The sequence below is a fragment of the Ambystoma mexicanum genome, chromosome 5p (assembly GCF_040938575.1).
Source record: "Ambystoma mexicanum isolate Mex_15411 chromosome 5p, UKY_AmexF1_1, whole genome shotgun sequence".
Lineage (NCBI taxonomy): Eukaryota > Metazoa > Chordata > Amphibia > Caudata > Ambystomatidae > Ambystoma > Ambystoma mexicanum.
Window position 1 is genome coordinate 177,011,835 of NC_090930.1, and position 24,488 is coordinate 177,036,322.

The 24,488-nt window shown below is 46.8% G+C and overlaps 1 protein-coding gene across 1 annotated transcript in view; it reads left to right on the forward strand.

Moving 5' to 3' along the window:
* The window catches only part of PGK1 (phosphoglycerate kinase 1), a 151,004-nt gene that overhangs the window by 114,469 nt on the left and 12,047 nt on the right, over positions 1-24,488 (forward strand). Inside the window, exons 9-10 of the mRNA XM_069612589.1 lie at positions 13,822-13,999; positions 14,740-14,838. Coding sequence (XP_069468690.1) covers positions 13,822-13,999; positions 14,740-14,838 — 277 coding nt within the window. The remainder of the gene's footprint in view (positions 1-13,821; positions 14,000-14,739; positions 14,839-24,488) is intronic.

Sequence of the window (24,488 nt, forward strand, 5' to 3'; positions counted from 1 at the left end):
AAAAGACACAGCTGATAAAGACTCAGACTGGGATATCCTCAGAGAAGGCTTCGACTATTCCAGCCATCCTCCTACTGAACTCTATAAAGAGGCGTCTGGCCCCTTCCTTGCTGTCCCTGTCTTGCACACGGGTGGTCAACCCCTGAGTTCTAGAAAATTATTCTGCCCATCACCTTCTGACCCACTCTGCCTAAGGGGTCATGCTACACCAGATCCCTTGGTGGTCACTACCACTCGAAAGAGGGCAGGAGTTCCACTTCAGTAGAAGCACCTCTGGACAAAGAGTGTAAAAAGCTTTATGCCTTTGGTAAACGGGTCACCGCCTATGTGGCCTACTCCACAAGAATTGCAAATACCACTCTCCTGGTGAGTTAGTGATGTACAATTGGGCCTAGTTCAGGATGGTCTTCAAATTGTTCCACAGCCCATCCGATCACCCTTGCTGGAGGTCGTGGCTGAAGACAGACCAGTCGCCCATAACATATTGCAGAACATCCTGGACTCGGCTGAGACCGCTGGACGGACACAAGCCCAGGGGACCTTACTTAAAAGACACGCCTGGTTAAAGAACTCCGGCTTTAAACCCCAAACTCAGGCTCGCTGATCAACAAGCCAGTGAAGGACTCAACCTTTTTGGGAAGTCTGACACCCTGGAGACGGATAAGAACGAACACGAAACGCTAAGTTGCTTATCCAGACACGGCTAAACCCTTGCACCAACGTGGAAGCTCTAACTCACTCCGATCCTTTCGTGGCCAATCCTTTTCCCGGTCTGCCCAAGGACAATACGGCTCATGGAATACCCCTTGGTCCTCCGGCCAAGGCTCATCTGGTAGCCGCCGATACCAACCAAGAGGCTCTTGTAGGGGCAAGGGTAGAGACCGGAACTGTACTCCTAGAGGCTCCCCTGCCTCCACCTCAAAGTGACTCGCCGGTTTGGGTCCATCCCACGCTTTCCCGGTCAGGGCTTGCTTTTTATCCATGCCTGGGAGGGGATCACATCACACTAACGATCAAGTCAAACAGTTTCTGGGGCTCTAATTCAGACCAAAGACTGCCTCTTTTTTCCCTCCGAGGGTTTTAAACCTGCTGTTCCAGAACCCGCACTATGTAACCAGTCACAAGGTGACCGTACTCGAAGCTATGCGACAGGGTATGGTGGCTTCCTGCGTCTACTTATTTCCTCATGCTCGAGTGTGCATGTGCCCCATGCAAGAGTGGCTCTCAAGCCAATAGTGTCTGGCCAGATCCACTCCAGGGGGCAACTGTCTTTGGATAATATGGTCTGGGAAATGTCTACATTCTCCCCAACCCCCTTTATGCCCCTGCTCAACAGAATAGTGCGCAAGATGCACGCACTGAGAGCCAGTCAGTGGGCCTGCCAACCTTGGTTCTCCCATCTCATGGCAATGTCAGTCTCCCCTCCCAGGAAGCTTCCGTACCTGTACAACATGCGGTCTCCAGACCAGGGGGAAACACTGCATCCATGCCCTCAAACTCTAAACTTAGTAGCTGGCTCCTGAGGTCCTAGTCGGGCACCTCCAGCTCCCTCAAAGATGCATGGACATACTCGGAGAAGCACGGAAACCTAACACCAGGCATTGCTACTCCAGAAAATGGAAGCGCTTTGTTATATGGGTTAATGGCAAGGGCATCAATCCTATTGAATGCTCACCTAAAGATAACGTCCTTTACCTAACTTGCCAGATTCGGGACTGGTTTTCAATGCTCTTAAAGTCCACTTAGCCACGCTTTCAGTGTACACCACGTACCAAAGCAAGGTTTCATGGTGGAAAATTCCTGTAATTAAAGCCTTTATGGAAGGGGTAAAGGGACTTCATGCCCCTATTTCCAACCCAGCTCCCGGGTGGGACCAATTGGGCCTCCCTTTGAACCAATGCACAAGGCTAGCCTTAAAGCACTCGCCTACAAGACCGCCTTCTTAGTGGCGATCACCTCTATAAGGAGAGTTGGTGGAGTGCAGTCCCTTTCAGGTCAGGGCCCGTTCGTCGCGATTCACGTAGACGAGGTGGTTTTGCGCACACACCCTTGCTTTGCGCCCAAATTCATCTCCAAGTTCCATGTAAACGAGTCCATAGAACTACCCACCTTTTTTTTCCAGAACCCCACTAACGTGGCGGAAAGAAGCCTCCACACACTGGATGTGAGGAGAGTGGTTATCTACTATCTACTATCTGGTAAAAAACAAAGCAATTAAGAAAAATACTGTTCTTCATATCAGTGGCAGCTGGTAGAGAAAGGGACCCTGTCTCTAAAGCAGCTATTTCTAAGTGGATTGTTAACTGCATCACACTGTGTCGCGCTCTTGCCAAGAAATCTACCCTTCACACCTAGAGCACTCTACTCGGGGCACAGGGGCTACCCTAGCTTTCATTGCAAATGTACCTCTTGATTCCATTTGCAAATCAGCAACCTGGAGTTCTGTACACACCTTTACGCAACACTACTGCCTAGATACACTCTAGGTCTGATTCTCAAGTGGTATAAGCAGTGCAAAGACCTCTCTTTGCTACTGTTGCTTCACACATCCCTGTTGGATGGCAAACATTGTGCTTTGTTTTTTGTTTTTAAAGCCAGAGTAATACAGCACACACATGGCAGAGCATATTATGCAATCATATATTCGAGACAGTACACGTAGGAAGCGGGCAACAGATCAAGCACAGGAGAACATAGATTTGTGAGATACAGACATTTGATAATACACTTGGGGGACCCCAGGTGAGTTACTACCAGATGCATTCTCCAATTGATTGATGAGGTAACTATTAAAGGCAGCCCACATGTTCTTTGGGCGGGAGTGTGCTGGGAGCATTGTCAAGTATTCCTCCTCGCAGGTGTGCGACCAGGTGAGTATGCTGAGACATTTCTGGAAGGTCTGGGGGTCGTGGCTTTTCCAAGCCTGAAGTATACATTTCTTGGCTACCATACAACTTATGTCAAGAAACTTAGCAAACCGCTTGGCATCAGCAGATTTCCAAATCCCAAACGGCTCCCAACATGCTGGGGGTCAATCCCCATTTTGGTGATATGAGAGGGCCCTCACAATCCCCTCCCAAAAGTCCCCCAGTTTGTGACCTGACCAGAACATGTGTAAATGGTCCACAGCCCCCTCCCCGGGCACACGTATACATAGCCGTACCATTGAACCTAGAGATTCTGCTGGGGGTGTAGTAGCAATTTAAACTGCATGACCTGGTGGCAGAAGCTGAGGAATGCCCTTTTGGTATTTGTGCCGATCTTCTCCCATAGATCGGAAATCTTGAGGCCCAGCTCGCCCGCCCGCCCACTCAGCGCAGGCCCTGGAGGTCTGGGTTGGGATCCCAGTCGGTAGTATTTTGTACAAGGAGACAGTGCCGCTTGAGTTGGCTATAAAGGCAACCTCATGGGTATCAGGAGGTTCGTCGGGAAAGGTGGGCCACCTGGCCGGAAGGCGGCATTGAGCCTGTAATATTGTAGCACCTCAAACGCAGATCCAGTGTGACCCGGTCTCAACGATTGTTGATCGCTGAATTTCCCATCAGGGAAAAATCTGTGATTGCACAGTAACCATTGGACCTCCCAGTGTAGAGAGCTGTATTGTATGTGGGTTCCAGGCCGGGAAACCTCCAAGCAGGAAGCCACTTGTAGTAGGGGCATGCACCGGTTATGGCATTTAATGAAAGGCCCCAGACAAATGGAGTAGCCGCAACTGGGTCAAGCGGAGAATCGGGGGCGTAATCGCGCTGGAGTATTGGAGTCATAATATTGGTCTCAGCTGCAGCCAGTATCTCCAATTTAACGTGCGGGCGAGTAAGGGGGCTCTGGTACCAATATGTTGCATATTGGGCTTGTGCCGCCGTCCAGTATAACATAAAGTCGGGTGCTGCTGTGAACCCTCCTCTCTCGTGCGGAAGGACCATGTCTTGCCATTTCTTGCGCACCGCACCTGAATGCCAGAGGAATTGTGCGCAAGTTTTGTGTAGTGTTGTAAAATACTGTTTCCCAGGCCAGATTGGTATATTGTAGAAGACAAATAGCAGTTTGGGAACCAGGACCATTTTGATAAGTGAAAGTTTTCCGGCCACTGAGTGCGGAAGAGAACGCCACCTGGTCATTTTTGACTCTGCAAGGTGTGCAGCAGCGATATAATTATCTGCCAATAAGGTAGACTTGGTCAGGCACACTTGGATGCCCAAATATTTAATGCTGCCATGGTACTTAGCCCCTGGTCTTTGTGCACAGTGTCCTGAGCGGGAAGAAGCGGTTAGCTATAACTTTAGCGAAATTCTTAGTGTCAACATTGATAAGAGAAAGATCCATATGAGCCACACTCGTCTGCCGGCTTACCCGGCTTGAGGAACACCGTAATAACCGCCTCGCGTTGGGAAGGAGGAGGAACAGCCAGTGTGAGAGATTCGTCACAGACCTCCAAGTCTGGGAGCAAGAATGGCGACATGCTCCTGGTAGAACTTTGGGGTGCCCTACCTTTCAGAAGGTCCGAGATCGCCCTGACAATCTTGTGCAACAAGATCGGGGAATCCAATTGGTTCCTGGAGGAGTCAGAGACGGAAGTCATGGGGATCTGGGTGAGAAGGTCTCATGTGGTGTTCACCATGTTCCTGGGGCAACGCGTAAAGGCGAGTTTTTAGAACTCAGCGAATATCCCCAGTATTTGCCAATCAGACCATTGTGGTTCTCCATCGGCATCTTTAATGGACACAATTTGAGTCTGAGCGCATTCTCCCCGCCCCTAATCAACCTGGCAAGGGTTTTCCCGAGCCTATCACCCTCCCCATATTTCCGTGCAGCTTGTGGACGGCTGAAGTAGCGTACTTCCCTGGTGGCATGTGCCTCAAAGACTTAAAGTTCCTCGCTAATTAGTGCAAGTTTAGTAGGATCAGCCGCAGTGGCGCAGTCACGCTCCAGGTCACACAGCCTTTAAGAAACGACCTAAACCAGTCCGTGTAGTCTTCAGCTCCCTGGAGATGGACATCCCCCTACTATACACTTTGAAAGCTTCCCAGCGACCGTGTCCTGTAAGATATTTTGTTCGAAGAAGGCCACGATATCTGCCAGTATGTCTGCTTTGAATACTATATCTAGGAGGGTGGCAGACTTGAAACGCCAGGTACTACATGTGGGCACAGGCGATACCAGCTCAAGAGACAAGGTAATGGATGCGTGGTCGGATAAGGTGCGAGTTAGTATCTGGGTTTTGGAAACTTTACCAATCAGATCACTGGACAACAAGAAGAGATCTATTCCGGATGAGCTATCGTGTACTGTTGAGTAGTAAGTGTATTCATGCGAAAGGGGAAGGAAAGCCCTCCAGACATCACAGATGTCAAGAGCAGTGCGATCTGCATGTAATGTTCATGCTGCCCGAGACCGTGTCCTGGGTGCCGATCCAGTTCTGTCCAAACCAACATCAAGTACCTCCCCAGATGATATGAACCCCTACATAGCACAGTATGATTGTGGCCACAGTATCAAAGAATTCAGGGGAATCGACATTAGGTCTATAGGTGTTCACGAAAAGGTACTCCCTATTTACCAGCGTGCAATATAATATGACATACCTGCCATCTGGGTCGATCTAGCTTTTCTTAAGAGTGCATTTTATGGATTTGTGAATGAGTGTAAGAACACCCCTGGCCTGTATGGAATAAGTTGTATAGAATCTGTTAGCTGCACGTGACGGCGCAATAGTAGTTGCTAAATGGGCACAAATGCATCTCCTGCAGCAGAAATATCCCAACACCGTGTCTTTGGGCGTAAGCAATCATTTTGCGAGCTTTGGTGTAAATGCTCAAGCCCTGGATGTTGCAGGACATCAATTTAGTGGGCATCTTGTAGTTCTAGAGTACATCCCAACATGTGTGTATCTCTCATAAAGACTGTCACAGTACTGTGACTTTCATGATGTGAAATGCCGTACCACCAGTGCCATTTTTCATGTAATCAACCCGAACACATCCACCCACCCAAAAACCAACAGCGGTGTCCCATCCACCCCCCACCTGAAATTACCAACAACTCTCCCAAACCAGATGGCCGCGGACCCATCAAACCTCGGTCCAGCCGCTCTGTGGGCCCAACAGGGGCCAGCAGCCAAAAACCCCCTCAAAGTTAACCATTGCAGCTGTAGTGGGGTGCGCTGTTGCTGTGCAGCGATTACTCCCATCAGTAGTAAAGCAAGTGGATAACATTATTCAAAACCTGGGACCTGCGAAGAGTGAGATCACGCCTCAATCATTATCCATCAGATCCTCCGCAGGGTTGCGGATAGGTATTTGTGACTCTATGAACTTACAGCTCTGTCTGGAACAGTGAAAAAGTAAAAAAAAAAAGTTTTCCTTGAAGGTGAACTTGAGACGGGCCGGAAACAACATTGCATAGGGAATATTACGCTCTGAGTAGTTTAACTCCAAGTAATTGGCGTTTCTCCTGCACGCCCACAGAGAAGTCGGGAAAGATCCGGATTATTTGGGAACCAAGGCGCATCGTGCCCTTTTCATGTGACAAGTGAAGGATGAGGTCTCTGTCCCTGTAATTTAAGATCCTGGCTATGACAGGCCTAGGGAAGTCTCCAGGTTTTGGTCGTGGTGATGGGGCTCTGAGCGTGGTCAATAGTGAAAAAAGGAGGGGGGTCGGGGTTGTCTAGCAAGTCCTTTAGGAGATTCTCCGCTGCTAATGCCATGTGGCCCGTGAGGGAATTTTCCGGAAATCTGATGATCCGGATGTTATTCCTGCGTGATCTGGATTCCAGGTTATCACACTTAGTTTTTATGGTCTTCATATCACGGGTGAGGGAGGCAACGGTATTCTGAGGGGTATGCAGACTATCTTCATTAGTACTGATTCTGGATTCCGCCTCGGTGATCCTGGGTCCAGCCTGGTCGATTTGAGCAGTGCGACATTGGCATTGATGTCATAGAGTTTTTCATGGAACGAGGCAAAGTTCTTAGCCATGGACTCCATAATCGTAGCATGGTCTGGGGCCGGCATACTAGAGTGTGACTCGGACTCTTCCTGGCTGGAGGATGTGTGGCCTGGCTCCGGCCTAGGGCTAGCCTTAGTGAACTCATCCATGGTCCCCGACTTGCCGACCCCAAGTGATCTGTTTGGCATCACTGTGGGTAAGCACGTGGAGGTGCACAGGTGGTGGGCAGTGCGGTGCTAACTGGTGCAGGCCAGGGCAACCGAGACCCTGAAGTTGCGGCAAGAGTCGATGAGGAACATGGGAGAGACCAGCAGAGTGGGGATAGGCCACTTCAATCCACAATCAGGAGGCGTGCAGGTGGGAGCTCCGATGTGGCAGTGTCGGTACCCGGACCCTCGCCTGGTGGAGCCAAGGGTGACACAGGACGTGTCAACACCGGCATGGACAATGGCCCAGTGGTGATGGCAATAGATAGTGTAAAAGCCTGAACAGAATGATATATCCAGCCAGGAACCAATGGTAGCCGTGGAGAATGAGCACTCTGGTAGCCCTGTGAGAGAGCACTGAGGGCAGTGCGTAGGAGCAAGTGAGTCCCAGTATATCTGATGTTTAGAACAGCATGGACGATGAAACGCCAGGAAGGAGACCTAGCAGAAAAGGGAGATGCGGCTGTTAGGGTGAACCAGGCGACATGCAAATGAGAGCTTCAATGTGGCAGACTGGCTGTGGCAATTTACCACCCCCTGATTGCTGGAGGCAGGGATGAAGAAGGCTGTGGTGCAACAAACTAGGTCGGTGAGGCCAGTCCCAGTAACCAGAGCAGTTCATGCGTTCACACAGGGTACAGAGTCAATCCAGTGAGTAGCTGTAGCCATGAGGAGAGGGATGGGGGGAGCAAGGCTGAGAGTCTGTGTGAGTGAAAGGAGCCAACCCCATTAGACTCCAGAGATCGCTGGCAGCATCGGGACTCAGAACTCACGGGCCGGAGAGGGATTGCTAGCCCCAGCACAGTCAATAGCGTCTCCCTTGGATCAGGCTGTTCAGCCACCGTGAGGAGCAGGGGTAGGCACAAAGTGGGAAGCAGGGCAACCCTGGGCCTGGTGCGCTATACAAATAAATAAAATACTAAATGCTAACCACGGCACTTGAAGATGTTGGCTCCCCGCAGATGGGAGGCCCAGTGTGCCGCTGCTTGGAGGCAGGCGCAGGGAGGTCCCCTGTAGTCCAGGTGCACAGGTCGCAGCAGGCTCACATACGCGGTGAGGCGAAAGGGTCCTGGAGCACCAATTCTGCCCAGGGTCGGGAACGAATATGCCTCTGGGTTCCAGCAGCACACAGTCGTAGGCACAATTAGAAAATGTTGAGCGAAACCGCCGATTATGTCGGATTCATGTCATTGCTACACAGAGTTTAAGTGATAGGCAGCCATTCCCTAGGCTGCTCAACAGCGCCCCAAACATTGTCCTTTCTACCTGTTGTAGGTGACTCTGGCTATTCAGCGTTACCGTCTGAAGAACCCTAGTGCACTGCAGGATGTAGCCTATAGTGAGGCACACAAGAGGGCCAGATCATGCATTGACTGCACATTTGGACTGCTAAAGGGAAGGTTCAAGTGCCTCCACCAGACAGGCACTCAATGTACAGCCCTGTAAAGTATGAAAATTATGTGCATAAATTGGAGTAGTTCATTGCCTCCTGATGAGGACAATGCAACCACCGCCCCGGGCTCTGATGAAGAAGGTGCTGGTGACCGCTTGAACCTCATGATAGACGTGTGGAAGTGTGAGAAGCATGCATACTCCACCAGCACCTAATTGTCAAAGATTTTTGATTGCACAAGTGTACACATCTCACTACTGTTATCTTTCACTGAAATCACAGACTTGAAATGGCCGCTGGATTAATTGGCCGTAGTCCAAAGGGATTATTTAACATGTACACACCCGCCTTCCCACACCTTACCCCACTCCCTCCCTCGTTCCCAACACCTTGCCCATAACACGCACTTGTGGTGTGCAGTCGCATGGAAGTGTTTACTTTCCTCTTGCCACCTTTTTGCATTGCACTGTCGGGATGAGAAATATGAATGCTGTGATGAGAATGCCATGAAACCCTCTGAAGTCGTTGACACTGACCTAGCAGTTGCATTCTCCCCTCCTGTCCTTTCAACACCCTTCCAGATGTGCTGCAGGCTGCAGGCTGCGGGTTTGAGCCCATGTTACATTTTCATTAGTGGCTGTTCAGAAGTATTTCTTACATTGGGCCTCGTGGACCGCGTTTAAGATGCCACCCTAGTTATGGTCAAGAATGAGCTTGGGGTTTAGCCAAAACCCAATCAAGGTATTGTGGAGATCAGTCAGTCAAGGCTTAGATTCAGGAGTGTGAGCATGGTCAAGAGCCCTCAATGAGTTAATAAAGAATAACTGAAAATAATTTAGCTTGGACAGTCCAATATTTATTTAGGCCTTTAGAATGAGAACGGCATGAATATTCTCGCAAAATACTCCAAATTGCTTATATTGGGCCCAACGCTATGATTTTGTGGCCAAAGGTCACCGCTTCCAACCAAGGTTTCTCACAGGTATGCATCTACGGGGATGCAATGGACTTGTGGTTGTGATTCAAAATGGTTTCAAACTGTGTAAAGGTTGACTCCAGTAAGAGGGATATAGGAGACATAGGGACTTGTTCCCAATGTTATTTTATGGAGGACTGGGGGAGACGGGCACTGGTATTCTTACTTACCACCCCTGACTCTAATGTTCCCAAGAAATCATAATGGGGTCGACTGGGGATTGCTGGTGGTTAGATTCAATGGTCTGGTGCAAATGCAAGATGCAATCCCTGTCGAAGAAATGTGAATTGACACGATGCAGACCTCTTCAGGACACTGAGGATTTAGGAAGGAGAGTTGAGGTTACAGAAGCTGCTCCAGGACAGGGGCCGTTGAAGATGGAAAGCTGTAATTTCAGCAGAAGGTGACTTGTGACAAATGCTGGTGATCACTAAAGTTCCAGGCTTGAATGTGGAGCGGCGACAGTTCTGGCAAGGGTAGGTCACAATGGAGCTGGTCAGTCGACCGGGCAGTCGAGATCTTTCTGAAGGCTGAGGGGCTGGATCATTAAAGGCGTCAGGACTAGTTGGTCACACTAGTCCCAGGGCTGAAGCACCAATGAGAGTCATTGGAGATCAGGTGGAGAAGCAGAGCTTCACCGGGCTGGTCACTGGAGAGGTTGTTGGTCCACTGCAGAAGTTGTCCTCTGGTCATGAACGGGCTGCTCCTTCTGTGAAGGTTTCTTGGATCCAATGTAGATCTGAAGAATGGCTGCAGGAGTCTTCCTCTTATCCAAAATCCGAGCTGGAAACAAGTCCAAGCCCACAATGGTAAGGATGTGCACCATTCAAACAGCCAGTAGTTGTCCAATCTGGTACAACTACTGGTTTCACATCAGCCCCAGTAGCAGACTTTCTGCCTTGAGGACTTTCCTGAACTGAGAAGGCAGGAGGAACGGTAGGAACGGTAAACTACAATATGGCCAAAGAACAAGCCCATCTGGTGGCACAGCCTTTTTAGCGCAATAGCCACGTTTAGTAGCCATACGTGGTAAACACTCGTGAATACCATGTATAAATAATGCAATAACTGTAAAAAAAAATCTAATTGCGCCAGCTTGTTCTCATAAAAGTAACCAAAAATCTAATGTGTAAAAAGCTAGGAGATGCAAAAATATCCCATTGCACAACACTAAGGTGCTGCGTATTAAAAAGGGAAACTAAGTTCCCCAGTACCAATAGTCTGCATGACTAGTCTACTTCACATAAAAAAATGACCGAAAAGGAAAATGAAGCTGAAGGCTTTCCTTCCTGTCAAGGTCATGACTTCTATGAAACCCCATTTCTTTTGCTTGGGGTTTGACCCAAACTAAGTTGCAAAATTAACATGGTTCCCAATGATGTCAAAACACGTTGCCTACCAACTCCTGCGCCCTTTGGCTTATCAGTGTGATGCTGGCTGTGCCAGTGGTACTGCTGACAAGCGGTCCAAGGCAGTATCCAAACTCCTGGAGGCCCCCTGCACGGCATTGCGCATGGCCTGGTAGTGAGTTGTTCCTGTGCATTGCATCCCATCTGCTCCCGCCGCTGCTCAAGCTGTGAGCCTCTCCAAATGGCATCTGATATGGCATTTATAACGTGCCTATACACAAGTGTTTCAAGGCGCGACGAGGCAAAGGGGGAGGGGTGTGAACAGAGGGAAGAATGATACTACTAGGCCAGGTGTCATTCAGATTGTGTGTGTGTGTGGGATAATAGAATAAATGAGCAATAAGTGAAAGTGCAGCCGGTAGGTGCAACGGTTAGTGCAGGTGTCCAGGGCTGGTAGTGGGACTGTGGGGATACAGTAACCAAGTGCGGGGGTTGCAATGAAGGCAGTGCAGGTGTGTGTGTGTGTGATTGATGGGGGAGGGACCTGGGTCCGAGATCAGAGGGTGGCCAGGTAACCAGTACAGTTACAGTTTCAGCCAGGAGCTCAGCAGGGCGGGGGGGGTGACGAACGGAGGCAAAGAGGTTTTGAGGTGCTTCGGAACCAGAGATGGTGCTCCAAGTTTCAGAGGCAGGAAGGGTGTTGCAGAGGGGGCCCCAGCCGAAGAAAGATCTACCACCGACTCATTGCTTGGAGAAGCGACTGACCCTGAGGGAGTTGGAGGCGGCTGAGCGAAGAGCTCAAGAAGGAAGATATTTGGGAAGAGAGTTGAAGGTATTGAGGCCCCAGGCCTGAGAAGGTCTTGTGGACAATGAGCTGGTTTTGAACTTAATCCTTGCAGCTGCTGGGACCCAGTGCAAAGATTTTAGTCCTGGAGAGATACGATCCCTGGGCTTGAGGCCAAGGACAATTCTTGCAGTCCTGTTCTGGATGAGTTGCAAAGGGTGGAAGCAGGCAGATTTAGAAAGAGGCTGTTGCAGTAGTCCAGCCTAGAGAGAACCAGAGCTCTGGAGACAGTGAGCGTCTGGGGGAAGGAGAGGAAAGGAGGAATACCTCTGAGGAGGTGCAGCTGGTAGTGTGACTTCTTAGATGTCAGATGTGAGGAGTGAAGGAGAGTGTAGTCGATGGCCCCAAGGTTTTTAGCCTCACAGGTGGGGACAGGCAGGGGACCAAGAGAGGCCGGCCAGAGAGTGACAGGAAAGGAGGGAGCAGGTGTGCCGATGAGGAGAATCCTGGCTTTACTGACATTAAGGCAGAGATCATTGGCAGCACACCACTCCTGGGTGACAGTCGATGAGAGGGGGAGAAGAGGTGGCTCAGGGTAGCCTGAAAAGTGCAATCCTAAATCTGAATCATGAGAGGCTGGTATGTTACTGGGCGAAATTTGCTTGACTAACCAGTGTCGCCAATAGATAAGACTGAAGGCTCAGTGTGACCTATAGCTTTTATCTGTTCAGCAGGGCCACTTTGAAACATTGGAAAATATACCAGTCAGCAGACATTTTCCCCTCGTAAGCCTAACTTTCCCTATTGCTTTGTGGGTGTTCCCAGCCTATATAAATGGCTGCGGTGCTCGACCGTTGTCAAATGAGTCTGCTCTCCAAAAACTAATTCAAACTGACCCTACCGCTATCTTAACCAGGAGAAGGGAGACATTCACCTGACCTTATTTGGTTGACTTTTTATTTTCAATTTCTCCTTTGTTTAGACTTCTAATTAGTAGGCTCATTTTAACTAGTCTTTTGTTGCCTGCTGTACACGTTCTCGTAACTTACACAAGGTATTTGGGCTATCCCTCTTAATTTGGGGTTTTCTTCCGGAAATCCATTTCAACTCTTATCCTCTTTGTTGCTCATGTAACACATACTTTCATAGACTAGACATGCCTTCTTGGTAGTTATGGCTCCCCCCACACCACCATGTCCTGGATTGGGTTGCATTTGCTCTCTGGTTTGATTTTCTCCCCCTCGACCCGACCCCTCCCCCTCTCGCACCCCTCCTCTTCAGTTGTCAGTGTATGTGGTTCTTCCCAAGGTATTTCTGTCTCACTCGTAGTGCTCACTTTTCCAGCTCTTATGACGATTCTCTTCTCACATTACTGTTTCAGTAATTTTACTGTCCCAAGAGGGTGTTTAGTTTGGTTTTAAGCCAAGCCTCTGAATTTGATACTGTTCTTCACATCAGATAGTCCCATGTATGCCACAGTGGGGAATGAGTTTGGGAATTCTTACAGGGACGGGAGTCCTTGTCCCTTAAGGGGAATCGCTCCCAGTGAGGTCCCACTTGCCGAGACCCCCTAGGGATGGTCTTGTGAAGCGTGCTCACCTCCCTAACCTCAAAGGGGGAGGCTCCCACTTGGGGAGAAGGGACAAATTCCCTAGTTTCATCACAAAGCACACCAAGTTGTGGGGTTAGGCAGCTGTTCGTGTGCCAAACCTAGGGCCTGATCATTGTGGTTTTAAATCTTCCAAGAATGGGGATCACTTTTGTTTGGAGTCTAGAATAGGAACCGCTTCAGATTCACAGCCTTCCTTATTTTGTCAAGCAAGGATGTGGTATCCACTTGGACACTTCATTTGTAGTTATTAATCTGCAAAGGTTTATAATCCTGAAGCTAGGTGTATGCGCACATAATGAAGTAACTCTTGCCTACGTGAATGAAGAAGGAAGAAAAGGTGTCGAAGCATGGTGCAGGAGAATATAGGATATTACTGTGCAGGACACCTGTTCTTGTGTTTTGAAATGTCATACACTAATATCCTTTATTTGTTAAAACCCAAATGTACAAACCATTGGCCACTTGGTGTCTAAACTTAGTTTTTGAAATTCAGTGTTTGAATGCACAATTAAGCTCTGCTGTAATTAATGTGAAACATTTTCATTATTGACTTAGGGCTTGGATTGTGGTCCTGAGAGTGTTCAGAAGTTTCTCGAAGCAGTTGGCCGAGCAAAGCAGATTGTTTGGAATGGTCCTGTCGGTGTGTTCGAGTGGGATAAATTTGCCACAGGAACAAAATCCCTCATGGACAAGGTGGTTGAAGTCACTGCTAAGGGATGTACAACAATTATTGGTGAGTTCTAGGTCCTATGGATCTTATCTGGCTTTGTGAGTTTTCGCGCTGCATGTGTAAGGTGTTGTAATGCTCGGGTCATTCTGTTCAGAAGGAAAAACTCTGAATGTGAGAAAAACGGTCCAGCTGCAATGACATTCTTTCCCGTTAATCAGCTGACAAATTGAGGATTGTGTGCTAACCTGCAATGCCAACTGTTCTTTGGTGCTGGAGTGATCATTTGTAGATGCTTAAACTAAAGATGTGGGGTATTGGGTTGGGGGGGTGAAATAAAGGTACTACCTTCGCTTCACTGTTTCAGGGTGGGGCAGGGTATGTTCGATAAGGTAGTAGTTAAATTCACCCAATTTACCAGAAATAGCTGCTTTCAGTGCTGCTGAAGGACGTTTTCACCTGCAGATGCGTTGGTTCATACAGAGGCACTTGACGAAGGGGCATTTAGCACTTGCACTGTATGCTTGTTTGATTACATGCCATAAAGACTGCACTGTGAACTGAACTAACTTGTGAGTTGTGATATCTTTGTATTTTGGAATGGCCTTTTTTGTAGGTTTTTTGTGCTGCTGCCTTCAATGGTTTATTTGCCTCTAAAACAACCCGTACTTATTGATTAAATGTGGAGAACAATTTGCTTACTGCAAACTTACATATTTGTGGCTTACCAGCAGAGAAAGTCTAGATTGCTATATTATTGCAACCGAACCATATATTGCTACATTATTTTCTTATTTTGAAAATAGGCGGCGGAGACACTGCTACTTGCTGTGCTAAGTGGGATACAGAAGACAAAGTCAGCCATGTCAGCACTGGTGGAGGAGCCAGCCTGGAACTCCTGGAAGGTAATTTCTGCATTTTTCTATATTTAAAATGTATGGACATAGTAGAATGTGTGTAAACTTGGAATTTAGTGCAGAGCCATGCATAAGGGGAATAAAGCAAGAGGTGCATAGATGTAGGCGTATGAGCAAGGGAGTTCCATCAGGGAAACCACTTTTCAAATGGATGTGTTGGGAAGTGGGAAGTCTCTATGGCATGATGAAACACTGGAGCTACTCCCTTTTTTTGTAAGCATTTGATGCACATTTTTTCGTTTAAAAAATTTGATGGAAAGACATGTAACCGGCTGCTCTGTCCATACCCATGTTGTTCACTGTTTGACCTGGATTAGCCCACGGCGGGGAGAAAGCCAATCGGGTTGCTTGGATTGCTGGCAAAATCCCACAATCCAAGCCTGCGTTCTGAGCATCCTGATGGGTGCGCCGCTCCCCAACTGTTACCTCACTTGCCTTATTCTTTTGGTGGGGGCATACACGCTGCTACTTCTCCAGCCTCTGTCCTCGGCCGCCATGGAAATGGAGGCGGGGCTCTGCATGGAGCCATGTCTTCATTCTCTACGGTGGCCTTCTTTAGTCAGTATTTTGTATGAATGAACAGGACGCTGCAAGGTGTCCTGTTCATGCTGTTAGCACACAGGGTTAAAAACCCTGGTTGCTAATGGCAATATCATCCGGCCCGCCGGATCAGTTGGTAGCAGCACCGAGGCCCATCGTTAAGGCACTTGCTGCTCTCGACCTGTAACTTGGGTCCATCCGATCCTGTCTGCCGATCAGTGCTCTAGTTAACATTTTGAGATGGGAGTATTTTACTCTCCATTTTTGAACTTTGAGAGTACATGTAATTTCAAGGGAGTCGAAATGTGTTTCTCCTTTGCAAGAGGAAAGTATGACATCAGACAACACAAACAAAATTAACTATGGAAATCATTCTCACGTGGTGGTGGTCCACATTGTGACGGAAAAGCAGGTTTTGATCACAATTAACAGATCAGCCACTGTGCAGTAACACACACTCTCACCAATGGAACAAATGAGTATGAACACTCTTGCTTCCATGCGAGGTAAGCTCTGTCAGTTTTACTGCATTTAGCTTTCGCCATTAAACAAAATGAGAAAATAATACAAATGCATCCCAGTTCAAATGGACATTTCCATACAAAAAAAAATCTATTCAGATGGCTAAAACTTGTCTTTTATATCTTTTGATGCCCTCCTCTTCTAAAGACTGCTTTAACGCAATTTCATATGTCTACTATAAAATCGAAATCCTTAGAATTCATTGAGAGGTCACCTCTGTTGTAGTCCTAACATTGTAATGGATAAAATAACTTCAAAGCCACTGTCTCTGAATATCATCAACCGGGTACAAAGCAGCATGAAATGCAATAGGTCTTCTTTGACTCCCAATCGGTGGGTTGCATAGCCCAGTATTACCGAGCCAACTTATATGGCCCTTCAGAAGTAAGACGTTCATTCTTGCCATTAAAATGATCCTCCTGTGTTCCGGCGACCTCATTTTGTCGCATTCTACCAGGAACAAAATGTAGCTCAAATTACTACTACACCCGAGACCCAATTTTGGCTCTATTTTTCAGGTCTTTCTGTTTGCACCATCCTTGCATACAATCTAGGCCCAGGTTCTTCAGCAGGGCTGTGCTCTTTTTGTACCCTAGGTATTTCACATGTGGTAGTGAAGCCTGTATGTCACCTATTACATTCAGAGCTATGAGTAAATTTAAAATAAAAGACTACTTCCTATTAAAACTTATACTACACTACTTACTGCCACTTCAAAAAGCAATGCCCTCACCTGGTGTACTAGGTGACAAACCAGTTACATTCCTCAAGACATTTTGGATGAGATCTAATATCACACAGTTGGTATGATTACCACTAAACCCCTCCCCCTCGAACCCCGCCCCACTAGCATAACACTGCCATGCATGTAAAGAATCTCACGTTCAAAATGCTGTCTGGACAGTTAGCTTGCACCCTTCAGAGGTCTGTAAATTATCATCTGAGACATTACTAATCGGTGCTTAGAAGTTGAAGGAAGTCTCCATGAACTGCTACGTAAAGTTAAATACCTTCTGGATTACTGTTAAGGAGATTTATCATTATTGTGCTTCACCCCCCTCTCCCAGTGAGACCCCCAGCACTTTTTTTCTGGACTTCTGGGCCTTTTTCTTTTAAACCTGGTTGTGTGGAGCCTTTTTCCACTCATCCCTTCTTATGGGCTCTGTCTTTTGGAACTCTATTCTTTTTTAAATCTACCTGTACTATGGAGCCTGTCTGCTCCATAGCTCTTAAAGGCATCTGTGTTTTACTACTGCAGCACACAGCTCCTTCTGGGCAGTGTTGCTGGGGACCCCTAGTGCCCCCCCTTAAGATTCTTTTTCTATATCCTTAAGTAGACTACAGCTCTTAAGGATAGAGATACGTGGTGTCTCTCCTGAAACTCTGTAGGCGGAGAGATTGTCACACACCACTGACAGTGGAGTGCCAAAGGATACTTATTATCTCCCCTTCTCTTTGCTTCTGTGCCTTTCTAGTCCCATAAGACAATCACCTAGTTACGGTCAGTGTCGGTGGATGTGCTCTAACAAATATTGTGTGTTTTTTATACTGCAGGCGATGTCCATAGCTTCGGTAGTGCACAATAGGTGCACCCAAGTACCAACTTGGGGCCCTTCTTTTTTCGCCATCGCTAGCGTGGTTGTTCTTTATTAGGCCTGCTACCATTCTGGGAGGGGGAGGTCTGTCTGTGCCTTTGGCAGGAACCAGTCGGTATCCCTGCCTAGGCTCCAAGTGGGCAGGTAGGAAGCTCTGAAGAGGACTCCTCCTTCCCTTTTGGCTGGTGGAACAACCAGTCCCAAGACTAACTTTGATTCGAGCCAGCTCCCAAGGTCCTAGGAGCTTCCAGCGCTCTGGAATCCCAATACCAGGAGACCTGCTGCCCATTTTGAGTGCATCTGTGCTGAGCCCGTAAGGACACTTCAGAGATCTGATCCAACTCCCCAGACCCTCTCACCGAATTGTAGGGCTGCAGGAAGCGAAGAAGATTGACCGGGCGATCTGTGTCCTTTGCGGTTTTGGCGCCTTCAGCAGAACCAACAGAGTGAACTAAGTGTTGCAACAGGTCCTCTCTCGAGACTGCTGCTGAGAGGCACCATCCATTGTCCTGCCTTTTGTCACCAGACGAAGGAATCCAGAGGTCGGGTCCAAAGGTACTGTTGGGGGGGATGAGGGGGGGTGGAGGAAGGTATTCCTCACCTGATTCCAAGAAGTCGCTCCAGAGCATTGTCATGTACGTAGGGTTGTCCAGCGCAACCCCTGCTTACCTCTGACCCAAGCTGTTGCTTGTGTCCCCTTGAGTCCGTTTTGGTCTCCTTTGTTTGTTGCTAACTTGCTGCTTCAGTAACTTTAGACACTGGAAGAAATCCTAGGAACTCTTTCATTATTCGCTGTTTCTCCGAACTGCCTTTAGCTAGGGTTGCGTTTTTGGACTTTAAAGACGTGCTAGGTGAAGAACCTCGAACTAAGCTCATGTTGCACTAGCCACTTATTTTCCTCCATTTAAGTGACTTTTCTATGTGTTTGCAAGTAAATGCATTACCTTATGGCCTGTTAAAATCTGCATGAGTGCGCAGTTACCGATAATACGATAACCCTGTCTTTTACCTTTCTAACGTTGCTATAAATGTAACCGCGAACAAACACAAGTGAAAATTCCCTTTGTATTATCTAGTATTCATAAGTGTTCTACAGTAAACGTCTGAAGTATTTAAGGTGATTCTGGTGTAAATATAATCTTATAATTATACATGTAAGTGCTTCTTTGTTGTGATTCAGAGTACTTGCCTACATCTCGCATCTTCCTCTTAAGATGAGCCTGACTGCTCTGCCACACTACCAAGGTCCTGAGGTAGTACAGACTACTGCTAGTAGGACTTTAGGAAAACTCAGCTAACAATTACTTCGACAGGGACATGTCCTTCTTGGTTTCGATTGCTGTTACAAACGTAACCATAATCTTTTGTTTTGCCACAGCGGTTTCACATGCTGGAGAGTCAAGGTTTGCATGATTTGATTGTGGTCTTGAAGATCTGAAAGCGGTTGGGAACCCTGTGATTAGTGTAATGGCAATTGCTCATACTTGTACCGGGATCTTGCTGCCACTGACCATTTATAGTACGGTTTACCACATTGGCTACAAGTTAATGTTGGTGGATGTTTAAAATAAACATTCCATACTCGCCACTGCCTCAAGGTTTTGAGGCAGCAGTATTTTACACTTTTACAATTTAATTTACACCATTTAAAAAAAGTAATTTACCTCTGCAAACGCAAAATGTATACAATGGGCAACCAAAATATGACTTGAAAATAGAACACATTAGAAACAAAACAAAGTTGTGTAGCAAGGATGACGGGCTTCAAACAATGCATCAGATTTGTGAAAAACCGTCTCCTGCACATCAATATGTATGAATGCACCACATGGATGCATCTTGATGATCACAAAACGGAGGAAATTATAAAAAATATTTTTGTGCAATGCAAGGATGCATTGCACTAAATAAAAATGAATTTGTTTAACAAAAGAGATTTCCATGTTTCCCAACTTATTACTGATCAGACCCTAATATGCTAGGAAAATAAATATGCATGGATATTTCCATGAGCGTCTACAGACAAAACCACACCTGAAGTTGAACATAAGGAGCCATTTGTTATCCCACTGTGTTTCTTTCTGAAAGCTTATTTGCACACAGTTCGGAGGGCAAATCTCTTGTTTTCATACTGCTTCTGTACAGCCGGCAATTTCATCCAGGCACATTCAAATCAAGATGTTCTGGTTTCTGTCAAGTCCCCTTCCTGCTGCTCCCAAATAGTGTGTAAAAGAATGACTTGCATAGAAAGATAAAAGGTATCATATTTACAAGATTTTAATGTGTAAAACGGCCTGTTACAGCACTTATCTGGAGGCCTTGGTGTAATGCTTGGATGCTTTCAGTTTGTTTGCTTTGCAGTCCATGAAGGCATTGGTTGTCAGGGTTTATGTAGTGGAAACTGCAGTAACGTACTGTGAGGAGCCAGGAATGAGACTCTGACACAAGGGAGTCATGGTTTTGGTTGAAGACCTTATTCAAATAAAAAGGGGGTGATGACATTTCTCACTGTCTCTGCTCTAAGATGAGCTTCCCTACCTAAAACCAAAACTTTAAGGGTCTGTCAATGTCAGTCTAAAGCAGTACCGTCCTATGTCCAAAACACTTTTCTGGCCCACACATTCTAACAAAATTAACTCTAAGATGGAAAGGGTATTGTCTTTGGCCTTGAGTGGTTTATAAATGTTAAAGGAAAAATGTGCAGCTCCAACACAAGTTCCAGAAGGATGGAGTTCCTTTTTCGAGAGGGTGGTGCCCTTCCCCTGGATTCCTCTTACTCTGTTGTATGCAAAATATCAGTTTCTTGAGTTTCTCTTTATCCACAATACAACTAGTGCACAACAACTTGGTTCTTTATCTTGTTAGGATACCTGGTGTACTCTCCTGGCAGGAGAGTACATCAAGCACAAGTATTTCATGTGAGCTGGAAACCATTATCCATTCAGAGTTGTACCTTCTTGAGAGTCTGCAATGAGTTCCAGTAGTGGCTTCACATCGTGGGTAGCAAGCTGTTTGTCTATAACCAACTGTTAAGATTTCATCCAATAGACGTTGATGGACACCCTTTGATTTTGCTTTTTGAGCCCTCCGGATATTTTTTTTTAGAAGCAAGTAACACTTTCTGCTTTACTTTCCTTGCCAGTTTGCTCACTCTTGTGGGTAAACTGAATAGTCCCCAAGTCTGTTGCTCTTTGGGAATTCTTGTATTTTGCCAATTGCACACGCCGCCGTGCAATGAAGTGCAGTTAGAATACCTTTTACATTTTTATAGAATTGTGTTTTGGTTACCTTCAGAATGTGGCTAAATTGGCAGCAGTGATATTTTTACATTTTTCTATTTTTTTTTTTAAGCATTATACTTGCACTTTTACCTCTAATGGCTACTAAGTGTCCAGCACCCTAATATGGCCATGTCATGAGTTTTTTTTCGCTTGTTCTTTAGTCTTTTTCCTGCCTTGTCGGGTCAGAAAATGCCTTATGGAATACCCATTCCTGGGGAAAACTATGGATGTCTGTAGCCAGAGGAGGGGGCTGGGACTGTCTAATCACAATCCACATTCCTGGTGCCTGAATGTCTGCTGCTCTGCAGATCTGTGCATCCACCACAAGTTTAAATGGTGCAGATTCTTACCATTGGTGGTCTTGGGCATGTTCCCAGCCCACATTTTGCATAAAAATAGGGTGTCGGCAGCCATTTGACAGATTGTTGAATCCAAGACCTCTACAAAGAAGTTCAGCCTCCTGACGACCCCAAGTCTGCTTCTGAAGCTGACCAGCATCGACTCCAATGCTGCTTCCTGTGAAGCACTGTTCCCACTGCCTCAGGGTTCAAACACGACAGTCTGCTTAAGATTAGGCAGAGGAAAGATTAGCCTCCACTCCTGCTCGAGGATTCGAGGCCTTCTGAGTGTGGCTGGACCAACCAGTAGACTGAGCTTTCTCCCGGGCTACCTTGCTGCAGCCATCACCTTTTCGGCTGCATTCTTGGATTCTGGAGCATCTTCAGTTTGCAGCCAACACCTGTTCCTGCATTTGCAGCCTTCTTGCATGAATGGAAGCTCTGCTGGGCATGTGTTTTCTGAAGATTGCTTGTTGCCGCTTGATCCTGTTGACATTTGTTTAAACACTCCTTAAATCCCTGGAGGTGTCCAAGGTGCCTTTCCCCGCAGAAGTCTTAATCTTTGCTCTTTAGGGTGTTCTACTGGAAGCTGTCTGGAATCTTTTCCCAAGCACCACGACCAAGTGACTAAATCCCAACAACGTGACCTCTGCACCTGCGACCCCTGGACCTTCCTCGACATAGCGTGCCGTACCTGGAAGCATCTGGGCGCTGAACTGAAGACAGTACATATAACAATTTGACAGGATAAAATGTATACATTACAGATATGACATGAATACATTTAGGATAGATGACAAGATGTTGCATAAGCTAAGCATAGTTACTTCTGTAGCTGTTTACTAACTAGGTAACTTTCCCCACTCTCATTAATCATAACCACTGACGATCTCCTTAATAAGTGTACCTGAAAGGATCTACTTTGGGAGTGGTACCTTTTTGGCAATTGGCCCCAAACAATCTTGGGATTTGACTATAAGAGCTAGGGAAGCTGTTCTATGCATATTCTAATGTCTTTTAGTTCTAATGCATCGAGTACTTACCTGTGTTACACTGGTCATTCAACCATTTCTCCTACAGGTGTATGCATTTTATTTTACATTTATAAAGCGCCTACACCAAGGCATCAGGTAGCTGTGGTACTGCATAATGCTTGCACGTTGTACACAAACATGACCTGCTCCCAATACTGGCTAGCAATGAAAGTTACGAAGTATGTAAAAATTACTTTTCTAATTGGCGAGGCAGTGTATATTGCTTCTTGTGGTGTTTATCTTATGATCTCAGGTAGCAATTGAATAGGATTGAACAGTCTCTTGAACAAGCTGTTTCAAGAAATCTAGAACCAATTAACGATCCTTATGGGGCAATGTGCCTCCATTGAGATGTGCACTGACGATAGATCCTCTTAAGTCTGGAATTCTGGCCTTTCAGGAAGAGGTTCAACCTTTGTACAACTCCTGCCACTAAACATTCACATCTTTTATCCATCTGGTGCGCATTCTAGTTTGAAATAAATACAGTTCTGTTTTGGATATCACAAGCCCACAGTGCAAGTGCCCCCTTGAGAACGTCAAACATGTTCTTACAAGAGTACAGTTGTTTTACTGGCATAGCACAAAAATGGCATACACATCTGGAATTCTGTCGTAGCTAGGTGTCTCTATTTTTAATAGCTACCGTAATCTGGTGTCGTCCTAAGGTTTGTTACTGCTGAATGTTATAATGGTTGATAACACATGTTACGGCGTTGGTGAAATTGTAAGTATTTGGTTTAAAGGGGAGGAGGAACCCTCTGTTATTTTTAAAATTCAAACCACTTTGCTTCTGGCATGGCTGGCACTATTGTTTAATGTTAATAATTTACCTATCTAGCCATACCACGTCTTTGCCTCGTCTGGGGTACACCACTCCATGTGACAATGACTACTTGTGCTTCCCACTCGAGATGCAGACTGGGGGCGTCCATAATTCTGAAAACCTTTTTGTTGCGAGTAATGGAATCTATTAGCAAGAACAATCCCTGGAAACAAAGTTGTAGAGCAGGCAAGGTAAACTCCAAAAATGTGTTGTAGCAGTACAGACTTAACAATTGGTGTGGGGTCCAGGATTTATGAGTGCAAAAGTCACCTTTTCAACTCCAGGGATGCAGCCTCTCAAAAGACCCGAACCCTACAAGAATAACCTGAAGACTAGGGAGATCAGAGTGCTGTTCCAAAGCCCGACTCTGCACATGTTCCAGGGCTGGACGATGCAGGGTTTGCAACTCCCATTGCCTGGAGGCTCTGCATCACAGCATCATTGTTTCAGATCTTTCAGTATTGACTCTAGCCATGGTTGGCACAGGTTGGGCAAGGGCCTGTGGGATTATTATCCGGCAGTAACTAACTGTGCTTCTGGGGATGCACTTGCAGCCAGTAGCTTCAGGAAAGCACAAAGCGCTGGGCAGAGGCGAGTAATCTGACTTGGCTTGCTGGATCAAAGGAAGGGAGTGCTGCAGTTGTGTTCTTCTGGTTACAGGATTAGTAGAGCATTGCTGTTGGACGGTGAAAGAAAGCTGCATCTCACATTCCTTTGAACTCAAATTAGTGATGCTAGTTGCTTCGGGCTCGAATCACAGAAATTGGCACGGTAAGGGTGCAGTGTCTCGACCTTTATCTTGGATTGCCTCCAGCTTCTTGACACACACACATGCACAATTTAACGTTGTTAGGGGGAAATCTTCATTTCTGTGCCAATTCCCTTTAACTGTAGACACCCCCTGCTCTTTTGCTGGACTCTGAACATTTTCATTCACCAGCATGAGGTCTGGCCTGGATTCACATGCTCGTGAATATTTCCCATCGTCCGGCTGGGAACACTCAGTAAAAGAAACTGTTTTTCTTTCACACAGTCTTTCTCCTCTAATCCAATCACTGCATTGTGGGCCATACTGTCCCCAGCCAATGACTGCCCTCTCCCTAAGCCCCTTCTCTGGCAGCCATCTTCAGATTTTTACTGCACGTTCAAGTGTTGGGAGGCCTCTATTATTTTTTTTGTGCTTTTTCGAGAGTCCTTTTTGTCACACAGAGCCCCTGTGTTCTTTCATCAGCCGACAAGCGGGGATCTGTTCAGTAAATTTCGGTGCTCCTCAAGGGCAAGGATCACCAAGTTTTTGTCAAAAGGTCATCGGGCCCACTCTGGAACATGTCGGAAGAGAAGACGGATGCTTCCTTTTCAAGATCTGTTCCAGCTGCTCACTGTGGGAACATGTTTCTAGAGGAAAAGTGCCTTCTATGCTTCTACTGGCTCTACCCGGACCACCGAGAAGATTACGAAATCTGACTCTGGTTCAGCAAGAGAACATTGAAAGATAGCCACAA